Genomic DNA, 17,907 nt, shown 5'->3' with positions numbered 1-17,907 from the left:
AGGTGCCCTCTATCCCCTCTTTTGTTCACACTGGCGATTGAGCCCCTAACCTCCTGGCAGGGAGTGGATGTACAGATGAGAGGCATACGATGGGACTGAGACTGGGAAGATGCTGTAGCTCTGTATGCAGATGACACATTGCTCTACTCAGCAGATCCAGACCAGTTGGTACCTAGTGTGCTGGAGAGCCTGGATGTGTTCAGTTAGTATTCTGGGCTTAGAATCAACTTGCACAAGTCTATTGCAACCTGTTGTCATAGAGGGAGAGGGGATTGGGCCTGGCATTGCCTGCTGGCATGACATTCAAGAGGGTTCTCAGTGTATTTGTTGGCAAAGACCTAGACCTTTTTCTGGCCGGAAACTTAAAGGAAATCCTGACCTGCTATAAAATAGATGCAAAACTGAGGACAAAGCTTCCTCTATCCCTGATGGACAAGGCTGCCCTATCCAAAATGATATACATCCTGGTATTCCTTTATGTGCTACAGAACACCTCACTCAAGGGTACTGGATGGGTTTTTCTGGGTGGTGGCGGACGTGACTAAAGGACTGTTTTGGGGTGGGGGGGTCTGGGAAGGAACAATGAGTTTCACTTGGGTGTACCTCACTAGAAAACCACTGGGTAGGGGAAAAGCCCCTGGCACTATTGGGTGACCCAGCTTCAGACAGTCAATGACTTGGCCTCTTCCTTGCATTAGAAATCTTCCATGGTAGCCGACAGGCGGATAAGGGATCCAGAGGGTTACATCTGAAAGCTGTATGGGGGAAGGCGGCTGGCTCTGTTGCCGACAACCGTCTCAGTGATGGTCAAGACCTGGCCCAAAGCCACCAAAATCCTGGGCTGGAAAGGTAAATTGATGCCGGAGATCCTGCTATGGACCTCAGATATGTCGGAGGGACTATGGGCAATGGAGGATCATTGTAAATGAGACCTACTGGGAATATCCAAGGTGGGAGACATCTGGAGGGGCACGAGAGGATACCGTTCCCCGAACTACAGGAACAGTATAATATGTCTGAGGGTCAGGACTTACGCAGTCAAAGGCTAAGGTACCTTCTGTGCCTACATACAGATGCACTGCCAATTGCCCCAAACAATTAACCTCTAGAATATTGGGTCTTGGGAGCTCCTCTTACCAGCCATTCAGTGCCCCAATTCTACTCAACCCTCCTTCATAACAGCTGCCCTCCCCACCCACCCCCCCCCCCTTGCCCCGGTTGGTGCAACTCTGGGGAAAAATGGGAGGGGGAACCTGGGCAGACTGTAAGACAATAAACAAGGAGGTGCCTGCCAAGAGGCAGATATACAAGCTGAATTTCAGCTTGTCCAGTTGAAACTCCCTCATAGAGCCTGTTCTGCAAGATTGAGAATGCTCCGTAAGAGGAGCGCAAGACAGACCTGTGTTTGAGGGGATGCTGGCAGAAGGGCACCCTAATACATAACGTCTGCAGTTGCCCAAGGATTCAGATGTATTGGGGAAAATAAGGAGGATACTCCCAGCAGTCTTAGATTGCACACTGGAGCTCACCCCACAACTGATAGCCTTGGGTATCTGAGGTGAGCAAACCCTATCTGAGGTGAGCAACCCTAGTCTGCTACTCCCTCCTTTTTTGTAACACTGCACTGGTAGTCACGAAACAGTGTGATCAGACTGTGGAGGGTGTGGGGAGACTCCAGTTTAGTGGGCCTGGATAGCCAATCTTGACTGGTGTATCGGGCACGAGGCTGCCCTGCGAAGTATGATAAAGTATGGGGCATTGACAGCATGCATAGGAGGAAATTCTGAAAGTGGGCCCGGGAGGAAGCCCAAAATGGGCATTGAGAAGGGTAAATAGCAATGGTTTATGCTGATGGGAAGTTGTTTTCGATTATGTATCTCAGCCCAGCGGGGCACAGGGTGGTGTCATGGCCGTCAGATGTTGGTGTACTTGCTAGATATGCCTCATGTTTAATTTGTTCAGTGTGTTGGCCGCTTTCCACCTGGTTTTGTTAAAACCAATAAAGAGATTAAAAAATGTCTGGGCTTGGTCTGAGATGTCCTTGAAAAGAGGGACAGTCCTGGTTCCTTGAAGGGAGGGGCAGTCCTTCTGGTTATTTGTTCTAGTATGAGAAGGTATCTCTTCTTACCTTGCTTCTTCTGGTAAGTCCCTGGGTCTCCTGCTGGACCCATATTGCTATTTCAGATGCACTTTGTCTAGATTTTACCATCAGCCTACTATTATCTGTTAGGAAAAAATAAGCCCTTACTTCTCCCAGACAACTTTATATGTCCTATTCCAGCAGTAGTGTTGTGCCTGACTGATGGCGGTTACACTAGTGCACCATCCAGGCTTGCCTTAATCCTGCACCTCACGCCTTTGCTTTCTGTACATCTTGTTTTTTCGACTTGGCTCCACAGCCCGCAAAGCACTGACCTCTGAGAGACCGTCTTGTTTATTTTCCAAGCTCTCTCTCTTGAGCTTTGCTCTGCTCGCAGTAAATCCATCAGCCACGTGGAAGTGGTGAAAGTTTAAAAATTCGACAAGGCTTCAACTTTGCTCAAGCTCGCACATGCTGGACTTACCTTATGTTTCCGCCCTGCTGGCCCCTTGCATCCACATTTTAATGAAAATTGAAAAAAATCAGGCCTTCTTGAACAACAGTATATTGAACGGCTTGTTCCTTCTTGGCAGTTTTTTTCTTTTCTGTCTGTGGTGTGTTGTCCTTGCAGTCCAGCGCTCCCTTCTGTGACAGATGGGAATATTCATCGTGTTTTGTTTTCAATATTTATTCGATCACATGCTTTTTCTATTGTGTGTGCTTTGCTGCGTTTTTGGCGAGATGTTATTTCTACGTATTTTTTTTAAAAAAAGTAAACTGGACATTTCTCACTGTAAATCTGCCACGATTTTTTTAAAGCTACTAATTTAACGTGTCTGGTGATCAGTGAATAGTAGTAATAATATTTATCGTGAAACGAAATTATTTAACAAAAGGCGTTACAAATCACTCTGTACAAAAACACTTAACGGATACGTAATGGTCTACACAGAAGAAGCCAAAAGAATGAAAGTACCAGGAAGTAGAATTAAACGTTCCTCATATAAAATTATAATCAAAAGGCTGGGAAGGAAGTAGAGAATATCTAGAAAGCAAGGCACAAAAGAAGGGCACTAAAACCTGAACCTGTAAATATTCTCCGGCATATTTACCTTCTTTCTTGGGCAGGTACGCAGTTCTCGTCAGGCCTATGAAGGAGTAGTCCATTTAATCAAGCTCTGCCATCCTCTATCTAAACCAGAATACTTCTGCTTCACTCCTCCTACACACCTGATATAATCTGAGAACAATAGCTACGTTTGTCACAGCACTAGAGATCCGGGGACAGACCAAATTGATGGAATACATCTTACTTATTTTTAAGGTTTGATAGACAAATAATATTCTGATATATCCATTTCTATTACAACTCCTTAATTGCTTAACACTAATAAACTACCAATACGTGTAGAGGGCCTTTCCAATGTTTTTAGCCACTTTGACAAGAAACCTATACACACACAAGGACAAATGTTAAGCTGTCTTCTCTCCCACCATTACTATGTACTTCTCGCCAAGAAATACAGAGGACTTCAAGTTAGTGTTATTGTTACTTGAGTAAACTCTCATTTATTGGGGAAACATCCCTGTACACTTATTTAGCTCAAAATGCTTATGATCATTGATAGAAAATAATTGTTAAGAGTTCATAGGGGTCTGCAGAGTCCCTGAATATGTGCTGCAGACTCTGAGGTCTGAAGACCGCAGGTTGAGAACCGGTGACTTGGGTGTTCTGTGGCCTGTTCGGTCAGCTGGGCTTCAAGGCTGCTGCAGCTCTTAGGCAGCTTAATTGATTTAGACAACCTTCATATAGACTTCAGTCATTTGGCCTTTGCTTTTTGCGCTGCTGGTGAAGAGGCTGCTCCTTTCCACACCAAGATGTATCAAATCCTTGTCTTTATAGAAAAGATTACAGCATTAGGAATTCCTCTCAAATTACTAGGCCTAGTCTTAGTTTTGAGGGTAGACAGAAGTTCGTATGAAGTACAAATGTAATGTTCAAGAGGGGCAATATTTACATGTATTTTAATATTGATGGGAACCAGGGCACACATACCCCAAACTGTCAACAGAATTGAACACATCCACACTTGACATAAAGCACCCTCAAAATGCGCTACTGCCTTCCTGAGCTATTGCAGAGGAATGGACAAGCCCAAATTTGTCATTGGAGAATGGTTTGCACCCAGGCCCCCCACAGTTCAGGCTTTCTGCTTAGTTGTTGCCAGCACAGGCAGATGGAAAAGGAAAGCAACGGTCCGCAAATGCTGGGTCACAGGGACTCAATATAGTCTCCACAACCTCAATAAAAGTCTACTGTGCTTCTTGGCTTGATTCACATATGGCAGCATTATGTTTTCACGTTATTTGCTGTCTTATGAATTTGTCTTAAAGCTCGGTGATACTTTGTGTTTGTGTTTCCCCTTTGAAATATCAATGCTGAAAGTGCATTTCTGAACAATTGTATGTGCATACAGCTTCTGGGCTTCCTTCCTATCCCCGAGACACTTGTTTCCAACTGATGTGGGACTGCCTTTATCAATGTTTCCAAACCTCATACACACACATTATATTTGCTGTGCCTTTTGTTTTTGTGTCCATGGCCAAATGAATGAATGAATAAACTACGTGATTTATAAAGCGCACTGTCACTCCCCGAGGAGCATCCTGGCTCTGGGCAGTATATGTATATGACTTCAAAACACAGTGAACCAAGAACTTATGCCTTAGAGGATGATCAAAAAACAGAGAGCATTGGAAATATCAAAAATACATGTCTTAAGCTGCCTTTTAAACAAGGCTTCTGATTCAAAGAATCAAAGAAGTCTAGGGAAGTGGTTCCATGCTTTTGCACCCAGAACTGCAAAAGATTTTCTTCCTTGCGTCTCAGTCTGAGAGTGCGAGGCTTGAGCAGATTGGCATTTGAGGACCTAAGAGATCGGCGTGTTCTATGATGGGTTACACTAGCGGTTAGATATTATGGCCCCAGCGCTCTATAAGCTCTGAACACCAATAATAGAATTGTAAATAGGACCCTTTTATGCACTGCCAACCAATGCAATGCTCTCAGTGCTGCAGATGCGGAAGAACAATACGGCAATTTCAGTACTAGTCTGGCAGCAGAGCGTTGAACCACCTGTATCTTCTGAAAGGTTAGTTTGGAAGACCCAGCATACAAGCTATTGCAGTAATCCAATCTTGATGTTATTAATGCAAAGTCTACAGTTTTTCTGGCCACCAGTGTAGGGTAATTAAATAACTTTTTCAGGGATGTAATGAGGCCAAAACATGTTCCTGCCACTGTGGTTGCATGTGGCCGGAAGGACAGAGAAGCATCAAGTTTTACCAGCATAATCTCCATTTTATTGTGTTGCACTTGAGATGGTTTGCTTGCATCCACAAATTACTTCAGTCAGGCAGTTTTTAAAGTTGAGCTCTGAGCAGAGGGAGTCTTTATCCATTGACTGTATCAATTGCATGTCATCGGCATATGATGTAACCTCGATGCTGAAGGAAGTAATCAATGAAATTGGGGGGTGGGCATATACGTATTAAACAATGCCGGGCTAAGCGAAAAGCCCTGGGGTACCCCTGAGTTGACAGACTTTTTGGGAGAGAAAAGAGGTCCTAACATCACCGTTTGTCTGCAGTCAGAGGAAGGATTTAATCCAGGCCCAAACTAGGTGAGAGATTCCACACTCCTTAATGCGTTGCAGCAGGATGTCATGTGAGATTGTCATATGCAGCAGATAGGTCAAGTAAAATCAGCACTGCATTATTTCTCACATCCAGCGTCAGTTTCAGCGTATCTGCCACCTCCAACAACGCTGTCTCTGTGGAATATCTTGGTTAGAAACCCTATTGCCTTGGATTTAAGATGTCCTCTTCCACGAACACAGTTATTTGTACATTGACTAGTTTTTCAATGATTTTACTTAAAGCCGGAAGTAATGAAATAGGCTGGAGATTAGAAAGAACGGTGGGGTTGGCTAGTTGTTTTTTACTGTAGCGGTTTAACCACTGCTAATTTTTAGTCTTTTGGGACCTCCGCAGAGGTCAGCGAGGTGTTCAAAATGTTGTTAATCACTGGGTTTATGGAGTCCAGAACTTTGTGGCGTATACAGTGGGGTCATGGATCATACACGGATCCTGATTTACGGTTACAAAAGCTTGACGTGACTGAGATAAAGCAATTTTCTGAAAGGTTGTCAATGAAAGTCGTGCCTGGCGAATGTCACCTATTGGAAAGATCTTAAAAGAGAGGGCACTTCCAAGTCTTTGTTTGATGATCCGAATTTTTGTTCTCGAAGAATGCGGTTATTTTATTGCACAAAATTTGAGAAAGTGGCATCTCCGTAAAAGTTGCTTTTGGCTGTAAAAGTGATTTAGCATTATTGAAAATTACTTTTTGATTGGCTTGGCGTTAACAATTGGGGAGGAAAAGTAAATTTTTACACCCTAAATTTGGTTGTGGTAAGTTTTCATGGCTTTTCTGAAATTACACAAATCTACAGCATTGTAGGCTGCCCGCCATTTACATTCCAGTTACTTACAACCTTACTTAAGGCCTTTTCAGCCACATTATTTGTGAGGATAGGAGTAGAAAAGGATAGCTCAGTCGCAAAGTTGGGATAAGCTGAGTTTTCCCCATTGTCAGACCATATTGGGACCTGGTGCTGATGCCTTAGGAGTGTCATTTGAAAGGCTCCTATCTCAGACTAAGCTGTATCAACATGTGATCAGACCGTGCCTGCCTAATCGGAGCTTCAACCACGAGCTTAGTGTTATTGGAAAGTAATCCGTCCAATATATGTACAGCAGTGTGTGTATATGAGGTGACCAGTTGGGTAAGGCCCAGGGAGCTTAGGCTGTCTATAAAATTAGCTACTTCTCCATTTTTACTACACTGTAGTTAGAGGGATGTTAAAGTCTCTTAACATAGTAAAGTTAGCATAGCGCAGAATGGATAGACCGACTGCATCACCCATGGAGGTCAGAAAACTAGCTTAGGGCCCCGGGGACGGTAAATTGAGCTTCTAGTAAAGCACCTTGAAGGACTGATCTTGATACAGAAACCAAGGCTTTCCACCCCGTTGAGGGAACCTAACTCAAATGTTTGACATTGGAAGGCATCTTGAATTAATCGCCAGACCACCCCACAGCAGTGTAATCTATCCTGTCTAATGATAGTGTAGCCAGTGGGTAGAACTTGTGCGATGTCCGGGTTACACCAGTCTTTAAGCCACAACTCTATACCAAACAAGAGATCCAACTGAAGGTCAGCAAGGAGATCAAAAGTCTCTTTGGTATGTTTACTCAAGGAATGTGCATTGATAAGGTCTTCCAAGAGGGATCTCGACGATTGTGCTTGGGTTATGACATGGGGGGATGTTGGGGAGACCCCGAACACAGTTCTACACTTAATACATGACAGTGGTCCTTCAATTATATTTGGAGTAAACAGCGAATCACAATGCTCAGTAGCAACATTCAGTGCTTTTAGGACATCTGGTGTCATATATATACCTTGGGAGAAATGGGCAGAGTAGTTGGTGCTGGTCGCAGTTGGGCTTGTGCCAGCCGCGCACCCACTGCAGGTCTGCGACATTAGCCCACTTTAATAGTCAGAAACCCCAGTAAAAACTTGAGTGCCAACAAACCAAAAATGGCCTCTCTAAATGGAACTCCCATAATACTGAAAGTGGAGCTCCGGTAAAGTGACTCATGCAGTGTGCTTATGTGCACATGGTCCTTAATGCAGTTCTTTTTTCAGCACAGTTTGAGAACAGGTCCTTTAAGTATCCAGTATCTTCAGAACCAGCCCTTTTAGGAATTTCCAGGGCTTCCTCGCTAACTAGGAACCTAGGAACTCTGTCTGAGAAAGAAAGATGGCCTCTTTAGCCTCCTCAACTGTCTGGCATGGTGTGAACGAGTAGTCACATGAAAGCGCAATGCCAGCGGGATAGGGCGAGGTGAGGTAAAGTACATCTCAGTAAGCACAGCTCTACAGTAAAGATGTGAATGTCCACCTGGAGCAATGAGTACATAGCAGTTTGTAATATTGCAAAACCTATCAATATATTCAAAGTGCAAATGACAGTCAATTAATAGAACCTGTGCACATAATACATTGATGCTGTATTCAATAGAGTGATAAAATCAGGACTCCGGTATAAACATTGTACTCTGACAAGAGTCAGCAACTAATTTTCAATAGTGGATTAGTCCTGAAACAGGAAAGACAAAATAGCAACACAGTTACTAGAACACTGAAACAGATCAAGCAGGGTTGGAAATAATGTACTGTTCAGGATTCCTTGCTGACTGTGTGCACAACATAGTAAAAACGTAGGATGGCTGTCCTCCCTCTAGAATTCTGCCCCGTTCAAAATCCTTCACTATTTGCGGTCCAGGTGACCCATAATATTAAACACTTGCTGAAATCACAGTGGCGATAAGATGTACTCTGTCAGTAACCTGTAAACTAAAGGGAAGGTGTCTTGAGTTCCAAAAAGCGATTTGAGGGTTGGGTGGCATTGGACCTTACGTTGGGAGTACCTTCCAACCTGCGCACCCTAGAGTGCCTGATTCAGAGGTTTCTCACTCGGTGGAGGGGACCATAATCTGTGTTGAAAGAAGGAAGCCCACAGTCTGATCCACAATAATGGATAAAAGTTTGCAGGTTGATAGGGCTTGGACTGGACTACACAGATAACTTTTTTTTTTTGTATTGTTAAGTATTTTGTTGTTTTTTGCTATATACAGAACACGCAAAAAGAGGAGTAAAAACTATTCTCCCTTTCTGCCCAACCCACACAGATAACTCTTGATAAGCCAGCCGGCTGCTAGACCTCTTCTAAAGCAGCAGGTTCACTGAAGAACAAAATAACACAGTGTTGTGTCTGCCAAGCTTAGTCACTGCTTAGCTCACTTAAACTTGTAGATGTAATTTTGTTATGCAGGCCTTATCTGGTGCCTCGTGGGGGGGGCGGGGGGGGGGGGCTAGAGATCTTCTGGGCACTGGCTGTGTCATTGTACTTACTGAGCTGCCTGGGGGTTTCCATGAATGCAAGTTCAACAGAAGTGCAGGCCGACTGTTCTTCAGGAGGGTCTTCAGAACTGCTGTGAACCAATAAAGAATGTGAAGCACTCCGATCCATGGTCTTTACACATCACACCAGCAGAGTAGTCTAGATGGAAACTCCAGCTTAGATTTCCAAACCCCAGCAGTTGAGAGCAGCCCAGTACTAATCAGAGTCTGTCCATTTGAAATGTCAAAAACCTAGCTAACAAAGGTGGTACAAAGCTTCCGTCTTCACACCTGTCTGGGTAAGGCATTCCCTGCCCTCTTTTCAGAATGGAATGAGGTGGCCATTGCAACTGACCAGATACAACCTCCAGGAGCCTACCTGACAAGTTTTGGAAGCACATAGGAAAGGAAGAAGTTTGGGTTCGGGCTTCGTTTGTGGTTCTCCTTGCGCTCACTATCCTTACATTGTTTGTAATCCGGAAACGACGACAGTAGTGACAAGTGCAGCTAATACTCAAGAACATCTTGTATGTGAACATTATCCGATATTAGTGTTCATTTTTGCAAAGGATTATGTGCCTATTGTTCGCAAAAATCCAGATACACACAGAGCATGAAAACAAAAAGAGGCGGCCATCTGCCTGAAGCATCTAGACAGACAAGTATCACAGTAAGTCATCCCTCCGTTTCCCTAAAGGACCCCGGATCAGCAAGAATGATGGAGCAGCTGTGTCCAAGTCCTATAAACAAGCTTCCTATGCTCCGTGAGCCAAGATCTTGTTGCCAGATTTTGTGTATTCACAGTGGTAAATCCCTACTCAAAAAGTCCTAGTTAAGAACTGACCGCATAAGTTTCTTTTTCTATTTCCATTTTTCCTTCCTTGTGAAGTTGCTGGAAAAGCTTGGTTTTTAACAAGTTCCAAAACTCTTCTGGAAAAATGACCTTCTAAGGTCGGGCTTCTAGGCAGACCACAGCATCAGGGTAGTGGTAGGAGTCTATTTAATTTGTTTTGTTCAGCCTCCCCTCGCCCCCGCCACTTTGCCCTGCTGCCAGCTGCAACTGGTGGTGCTGTCTGTGCTTGATGATCTTTGTAGCCTGGTTGACAGTGGTGCTATTGGGCATAGTTTGTTATTTTTCCTAACTGTAAGCTGCTTTCAGTAACACTGACCAAAGCATCCTGATCAAGGCCTAGGGCAAAGTCAGTTTCAGGGGTGCTTTCCTTTATTGGCTAAAAACAATACAAGCTGGAAGGGAACAAGCTGTTGCTCTTCCACCCTTTGCGTCGGAACCAAATTAGTTGAGCTCTGCTGTCCAGCGGGGGTGGGACGCACACTGAAGAGGGGAGAGCCAGGCTTCCCCCATACAATTCAAAGAGTGCTGTTTGATTCATTGAGCTGGCACAGGAAATGGTCCTTGGCACATCTCAGAAAGGAGATTGGGCAGATAAGAGAGTTCATAAAGACTACGGCCAGGGCCCTAGGCTAACCTTTTTATATACTTATCACTATGGCTGACATTCAGGTGTGACCTCTGGTCACTCCCATGGACTTGTTGTGGGGTTAGCAGCGTTGAAGTCACTTTCGCTGTGACATGAGGAAGAGAGGGCAGAGGGGTGGGCTCTTCAAAAACATCAGGCCCCCAACATAACATTCAACAACTCACTCTAAATTACATTTGGTGTCTGGAAATGGATTATAAGAAGGGAAGCTTCAGACCACACATATTCTCATCTGCCAAGCAGCCAGGTGGACTGTGTGAGGAGGGGAAGCTATGCAAGGCTTTTGCCTGTGACCAGGACTGGGGTCCAAGGCCTGCTAGATTCCCTGATGGGTGAGGGGACATCTCCAAGGTAATCCAAGACTCCATGTTTTGGAGCATGAGCGCCTGCTGCGTGCCAAGACCATTGAGCCTTGTGAGGCAGCGGAGAGCATTGGAGAGAGTGACGTACAGTGGGGAGCCATGTCGAGTGGACTCTTTGCGAGGAATGACTAGATGGCTGCTGCATCGATTGGGTCGATGCCCGTGTGCAGGATGAAGTTGGTCCCTTCGTATGCCATAAGCGGGCTGTTGTGAATTGAGCCTTGTGCAACCCTGCAAGGTGGAGCCACACCGAGTGCTGCAAACTTACATAAATCAGCTGCTGCTGCTACTCAGCACACGCAGAACTCCAGTCGCTCCAATCGATGTATGGGTAAGCCTTATTTCAGGCAAGTTAGTCCTGGGAGAAACTTGCTGCTAGTTGGCATTGTGGCGCTGGAACACTGTTGACTTTAAAATAGTGCCATAGTGGACTCTTAAGACTCTAACTACTAATGGGGCTTACCCTGGATGGTGCCTATAGTGAATGGGGGATAACCACACCTCTAGAAGTGAGGTAGAACTGCCTAATGAAACTCAAGAGCCCTGACCTCAGGGGAACTGTAGTTGTTTCTGAATGTCTTATTTTTTTTCCTTTGTTTTAATAGCAGTAGAAATAGAATACTTCTCTCTTTACATAAGAGTACGTATTTGGCTGGACAATTATGTATTGCTGATGCTGCATGCATTTTGAGTTGTGAATCTGAGTTCGCTCCTGTGTCCACACTTCCACACCCACCCCCCTATCCCGCCCGGAGCCAGGATTGCTCATCCACATAACTACTAAGAGTCCAGTGCAGAAGGGGTACTTCGCCTAGTTGCTCAGAATCCATAATAGGTTGGGCCCAAAACATCACAAATATAAGGCCTGAACTCTCACTTTTGGGCCCCGTAACCCCTGCTTGCCCTGTGGACATCTGAAAGGGGTTCTGACAATAGATGTCTGAGGGGATGGGGAGGAAAAGGGCCTCTAGAATATACTTTAGGGAACTGTCTGCTGATATTCTGGTCACGGTTTGAACAACATATACGCAGTTATATAGGCAAAGATCGCCTTCAAGACACACCCAAAGTCATGGTAAGGATCTGGGGGGATGTGATCATACCCAAATAAGAATTGCTGTTTTGCAGCGCAGCTGTGATTGGTAAACGAGATATATTGTGCCAAGCAAGCCTAAAAAGTTGGATTTATAACATAGACTTAGTGAAGCCATGGTTCTCAAGCAAGAGGCTACCCCCACAATTATGAAGTGGTATGGACCAAGTGGCAAAATCTCGAGTGTAGTTTTTGTCCATGATTTATCAAGTGGCATATGTAATTTCTTAAAAACGTTTTAATCCTAGCTTTTTTGTTGTAGATTAATAGGGTCACTTCTGCTACCTTGACAGCATATCACAAGCTTTTATATGATAACCCATATCTTACCATGATAATTAGCATTTTACACATACTGCATTGTTTGTTGTAAACACAAAACTATTTTATAGTTACTTTGAATATTGTTATTATTTTTATTTGTTTAACTAATAAATGAGTAACAACTTTGTCTTTTTTTGTAGTGATATTTGGGGAAGATGTTGCCTTTGGTGGTGTCTTTCGGTGTACTGTTGGTTTGAGAGACAAATATGGTGAGTAAACCACGAATGGCTGAACTGCATCACAGAGTAATATTGCATGTCCATCTTGATTTAACCAGATTTATTCTTTAGTTGGAAGTCTTATTTCAATTTAGGTTACCCTAAATCACATTGTATTAATGTTCTTTGAAAATAGAATAGCAATACAAAGTAGGTGCATCTAAGACATACACTTAAACTGTGAATAAATGCTGCTAATCGCCATACCCTTCTTTGATGCTGTAACAAAACTGGCATACCAGTGTCCTGTACGCACCCCCTGTTTGACTACACAGGCCAAAGTGGGATCACTTGACCAGTCTATGATGAATACAGATCATAAAGAATGTTGAGTATTTCCTCCTCTACATCAGAGTGAGAATTCTCAGTCTCCCTCACCCCATTGTCATTCAAACAATTGTGGATGGGTAGTGTCTTAAGTGACTGATTCAGAAGAGGGAAAGAACAAGCTGATTCCATATGGTGCTAAATTGTTTGGGCGTTACTAATTTCGTAATAGGCTTTCGCCAGAGGTAGTACTTTCACAGTTTCTGAATCAATTGTTTAATCTTAATATGAGCTTCTCTTTGTTCCCTTTGAACAGCTGTGGGTTACTTGGCTCTTATTACCATGTAGCACACCAATATCCTGTCTTCCCCGGACATGCCTTCAAGACCGATACCACACACACCACAGAACGAGCATGCCAGAATCATGTGATGTACAATACCCACCACTCCTCTCATGAATCTGCTCTCAAAACCCTTTTTTCTTTTTGCACTCCCTCTAAATCTGAAGATATAAACCACAACACCAGCACTGGTCTGAAGTGGTGGGTTGCATGCTATGTGTGTTTACTACTTGAACCTTTGTTTGTACGGTAATCACCACACATTTCAGTGTTTTTTTTAGGATGGCTGACCATAGTTCCTCTGTTAGACCTGCCCCTCACCCCTCCTGTTTTTGAACCAATGTTCATTGGCTTTAGCACTCTGCACATTTTACTACTGCTAACCAGTGCTAAAGTGCTTGTGCGCTCCCCTCTAAAAATGGTAAAATTATCTTACACCCAATTGACCTAATTAATTTTCTTGCAAGTCCCTAGTAAAGTAGTACTACAGGCGCCCAGGGCCTGTAAATGAAATGCGACTACTGGGCCTGCAGCATATGTGCCACCCTTTTAAGTAGCCCTTTTAAACATCTCACGCCTGCCGTAGCAGCCAGTGTGTGCAGTTTTAAGCTGCCATTTTGACCTGACACAAACCTTTCGCCAGACCTAAACCTTTTAAATACATGTCACCCTTAGAGTAGGTCCAAAACAGCCCACTGGGCAGAGCGCCATTAACTTGTACATGTTCTGTTTGTAAAAACTCCTAAATTTGTTTTTCATTATTGCAAGGCCTACTACTTCCATAGGATAACATTGGTTACCTTATTAAAATGAATAAGTGAAAATGTTTGTTTGGGAGCACGTGGAAATATCATGTTTGGTGTCTGAGGAATTGTGATTTAAACCCCTCTTTGAATGATAAAGTTGGTTTTTAAGTCATAATTCTGAAAATGCCACTCTTAGAAAGTTGGCATTTCCTTGTCCTAACCGTTTGATGCCTGTAGCCTGTTTCATGGGTCACAAGACTAGGCATAGTTAACAATTGGTGTTTGTGTATTTCTCCCAGACAGTATCACAATAGAGGGCCTGCATGTTGGCAGGATGGTCTACCCTGAATTGATAGAGGGTCCAGAACTGTCACCTACCACACTTCACTTCAAAGACACTGGCCCAACACATTCACAAAGAGATTCACATTAGCCTGTTGTTCCCCCAAACAGACTGGGATCAGGGCAGGGAGGCAGGAAATTCTAGGCACTTTAGATGACTGTTTAGTAATTAGCTAGCCTTTAATTGCTCTATAATTCCATATTTTTGTCACTGGTTTCCTAGGGGAGGAGATCTTATAGGTTTCTGGGATGGTGCTCCTACAGGTGACATTCTAGAGCCAACAACATCCTCCCTACTATGGCTTGATTCATTTCAAGCTATGTTTTCTGTCCCTTAGTTGACCACTCTGTTACTGGCTTCAGATCGAGTGTCTGGTTAATAGTATGTCTGCTCTCTACCTAAGGGCTGTTAAGGATTTTTTTTCTATACTCTCGCTGTGCTTTCAGACCATCACATGTAGTTTGAACTTGAGGATTGGTAGAGAAAGGGAAAGACTGAAGCAGCCATTCCCTGTACTAGAATATCCCTAAAATAGTTCTCTAAGCCCAGAAGATAAAGTATGCCTTCCATTGTGTGAGGTCAGCCTTTATTTGCGCTTTAGATGCATCTAATTTGCAGCATGTTGGTTTTTGCTGGCTTTAGGACTCTGGGCAGTTTACCACTGCTGACCAGTGCTAAAGTGGAAGTGCTCCCTGTCTAAATTGGAGTGATGATTGGTTTGTCCATGACTGGCATATCTTATTTCCTAGTAAGTCTCTAGTAAAGTGCATAGTGCCTGTAAATCAAATGCTACTAGTGGGCCTGCAGCACTGATAGTGCCACCCACATGAGTTGCCCTGCAAGCATGTGCCAGACCTGACACTGCAGTGTCTGTGTGTGCAGTTTTAAACTGCCATTTCGACCGGGCAAGTGCGTGCACATGCCAGGCCCATACCTTCCCTTTTACTATATGTAAGTCACCCCTAAAGTAGGCCCAAGGCAGCCCCATGGGCAGGGTGCAGTGCATTTAAAAGCTAAGACATGTACTAGTGTGTTTTACATGTCCTGATAGGGAAATACTGCTAAATTTATTTTTCACTATTGCAAGGCCTATCTCTCTACCCATAGGGTAACATGGGTATTGGCTTTAAATATCTTTTAAGTGTAATTTCCCATTGGGGGCAGATAGAAATATGGAGTTTGGGGTCCCTGAACTCACAATTTGAAAATGCATGTTTTGGTGAAGTTTGTTTTTTGAATTGTAAGTTTGTGCCTCTACCTGTCTGCTGAATACACGTCTGGGTCCGGATGACAGTTGGGCTGTTTGTGCATTCAATCTAGACAGTCACACAAAGGGAGCTGAGGTGTGCCTTGCATATCCTGAAAGCCCCTCACCAGGCTGATGGGTCTTCCTAAGCTAGAGTGGTGGGAGGAGTGGACACCTGTACCTGAATAGGGCTTATCCTCACACAAAGCAGTCTCCGACCCCATGGAGCGTGTCTGGGGCCAGGGCAGGGAAAGGCAGGGTCTTGTGCACTACACAGTCTTCTCTTTGAAGTTTGCCTACTTCAAAGACAGGAAGTACTGGGCCTCTGACACCACATAGTTAGAATCCTTCTGGACTGAGGTGAATCCTGCCAGGAAGAAGAGCTAAATGCAGTAGGCGGGACTGGCATTCTGCCTGTTGCTTTTTTGTAGTGGCCTGCTGCTGCTTCTGTCCCTGGAATGAAGGGACTGGACTTGGTTTTCTGCATCCTGCTTCCAAAGGTTCTCCAATGACTAGGACTGAGCTTGCCTCCTGCTGAGAAGTCCCAGCAGGCATCAAAGTCTTCACCTGCCAGCACCCGGACTCTCTTGCTGAGAGTTCTGAGTTGTCAAGTGGTGCCAAATCCATCTCCTGGGCCCTTGGGAGTGAGTTCTGGTGCAACATGGAAGAAACTAGTGCATCACTTCCATAACGACTTTCGAACGGGTGCCACTCTCTGATCCTGCGCCAGTCCCTGCTGAGTGCAACAACTGCGACCTACAATGCAGGCCAGACACCGCCGTAGCGCCTCCGAAGTCCTGCCACAGTGTAAGCTCAGAGTGCCGTGGCACCAACATCCATGGCACCCTACTCTGCCACAGCACCTGTGGCCCCGTGATGTGATTGCAACGTGTCTTGACCTGCTGGATTAATTGGTCCCGCATTGTAAGAGTCCGACGCCTCAGCTGCAATGTCGCATCACCTCTGCAACCGTAAGGAACTGACACCTGACCCCCCTTTGCCTAGCTGTAAAGAACCAACTCCTCCCCTCCCAGGTAGCAGTATGGAACTGACACAGCACCGGCTCCAGCGACGCCTCACCTCCCCGACTCCATACAGCGTATTTGTTTCCTCATCGTTTTCCAAGGTAGAGTAACTGGTGTCTACACGACTCCGCGACTTGCTGCGCTTCCTCACGGGTGGCGCCAGACTGTTGGAAGCAACTTCATCAAACTATTTTCAATCAATCAAGCACTACTCACCCGTTAGGGTCTCAAGGCGCTGTGGAGGGGGAGGGGGGGGGGGGGTTGCTGGTTACTGCTCAAAAAGCCATGTTTTAAGGTGCTTTCTGAAGGTAAGGAGGTTCTGGATCTTGCGTAGGTTGATGGGGAGGGAGTTCCAGGTCTTGGCGGCGAGGTGGTAGAAGGATCTGCTGCCGGAGGTGGTGCGTTGGATGTGGGGGACTGTAGCAAGGGCGAGGTCGGCGGAGCGGAGCTGTCGAGTTGGTATGTGGAAGTTTACTCGTTCATTGAGGTAGGCCAGTCCAGTGTTGTGGTGGGCTTTGTGAGAGTGGACGAGGACTTTGAAGATGATCCTTTTGTTGATGGGCAGCCATTGTAGGGATCTGAGGTGGGCGGATATGTGTTTGTGGCGAGGGAGGTTGAGGATGAGACGTGCAGCTGCGTTCTGTATTCACTACAGTTTTCTTTGAAGCTTGGCTGTGGTCCCTGCTTAGAGGGCGTTGCCGTAGTCCAGTCTGCTACTGATGAGGGCGTGGGTGACTGTTCTTCTTGTTTCTAAAGGAATCCATTTGAAAGTCTTGCGTAGCATGCAAAGGGTGTTGAAGCATGAGGATGATATAGTGTTGATTTGCTGGGTCATGGAAAGAGATGAGTCTAAAACGATGACAAGGTTGCCTGCGTGGGAGGTGGGTGTTGGGGGTGGCCCGAGGGTGGGGGGCCACCAGGAGTCGTTCCATGCCGTCTTGTTTGGGCCGAAGATGATTTCTGTTTTGTTTGAGTTTAGTTTGAGGTGGCTTGCTGTCATCCATTTGGTGATGTCGAGGAGTCCGGCGTGCAGGTTTATCTTGCCGGTTCCTGGGTTCCTGGGTCCCTGGTGAGGGAGATGATGAGCTGGGTGTTGTCTGCGTATGAGATGATGGTGATTCCGTGGGGGCGGGAGGGGCCATGTAGATGTTGAAGAGGGTGAAGCTGAGGGAGGATCCTTGGGGGATCCCGCAGATGATCTTGGTGTCAGGAGACCGGAAAGGAGGGAGGCGAACTCTTTGGGTTCTTTCGGCTAGGAAGGGAGTGAGCCATTCCAGGGCCTTGTGTCGAATTCTGGCGTCAAAAAGGCATGCGTGGAGGGTTTGGTGGCA

General features: G+C 45.2%; 1 protein-coding gene across 1 annotated transcript in view; it reads left to right on the top strand.

The window, feature by feature from the left end:
* BCKDHB (branched chain keto acid dehydrogenase E1 subunit beta) overlaps window positions 1-17,907 on the top strand; it is an 880,450-nt gene that overhangs the window by 101,098 nt on the left and 761,445 nt on the right. Inside the window, exon 3 of the mRNA XM_069235622.1 lies at window positions 12,529-12,597. Within this exon, the coding sequence (XP_069091723.1) occupies window positions 12,529-12,597 (69 nt within the window). The remainder of the gene's footprint in view (window positions 1-12,528; window positions 12,598-17,907) is intronic.

The sequence above is a fragment of the Pleurodeles waltl genome, chromosome 5 (assembly GCF_031143425.1).
Source record: "Pleurodeles waltl isolate 20211129_DDA chromosome 5, aPleWal1.hap1.20221129, whole genome shotgun sequence".
In the NCBI taxonomy this organism is placed as follows: Eukaryota; Metazoa; Chordata; class Amphibia; order Caudata; family Salamandridae; genus Pleurodeles; species Pleurodeles waltl.
Note: the sequence above shows the minus strand (reverse complement) of the source record. Positions and strands in the feature narration are given on the sequence as shown.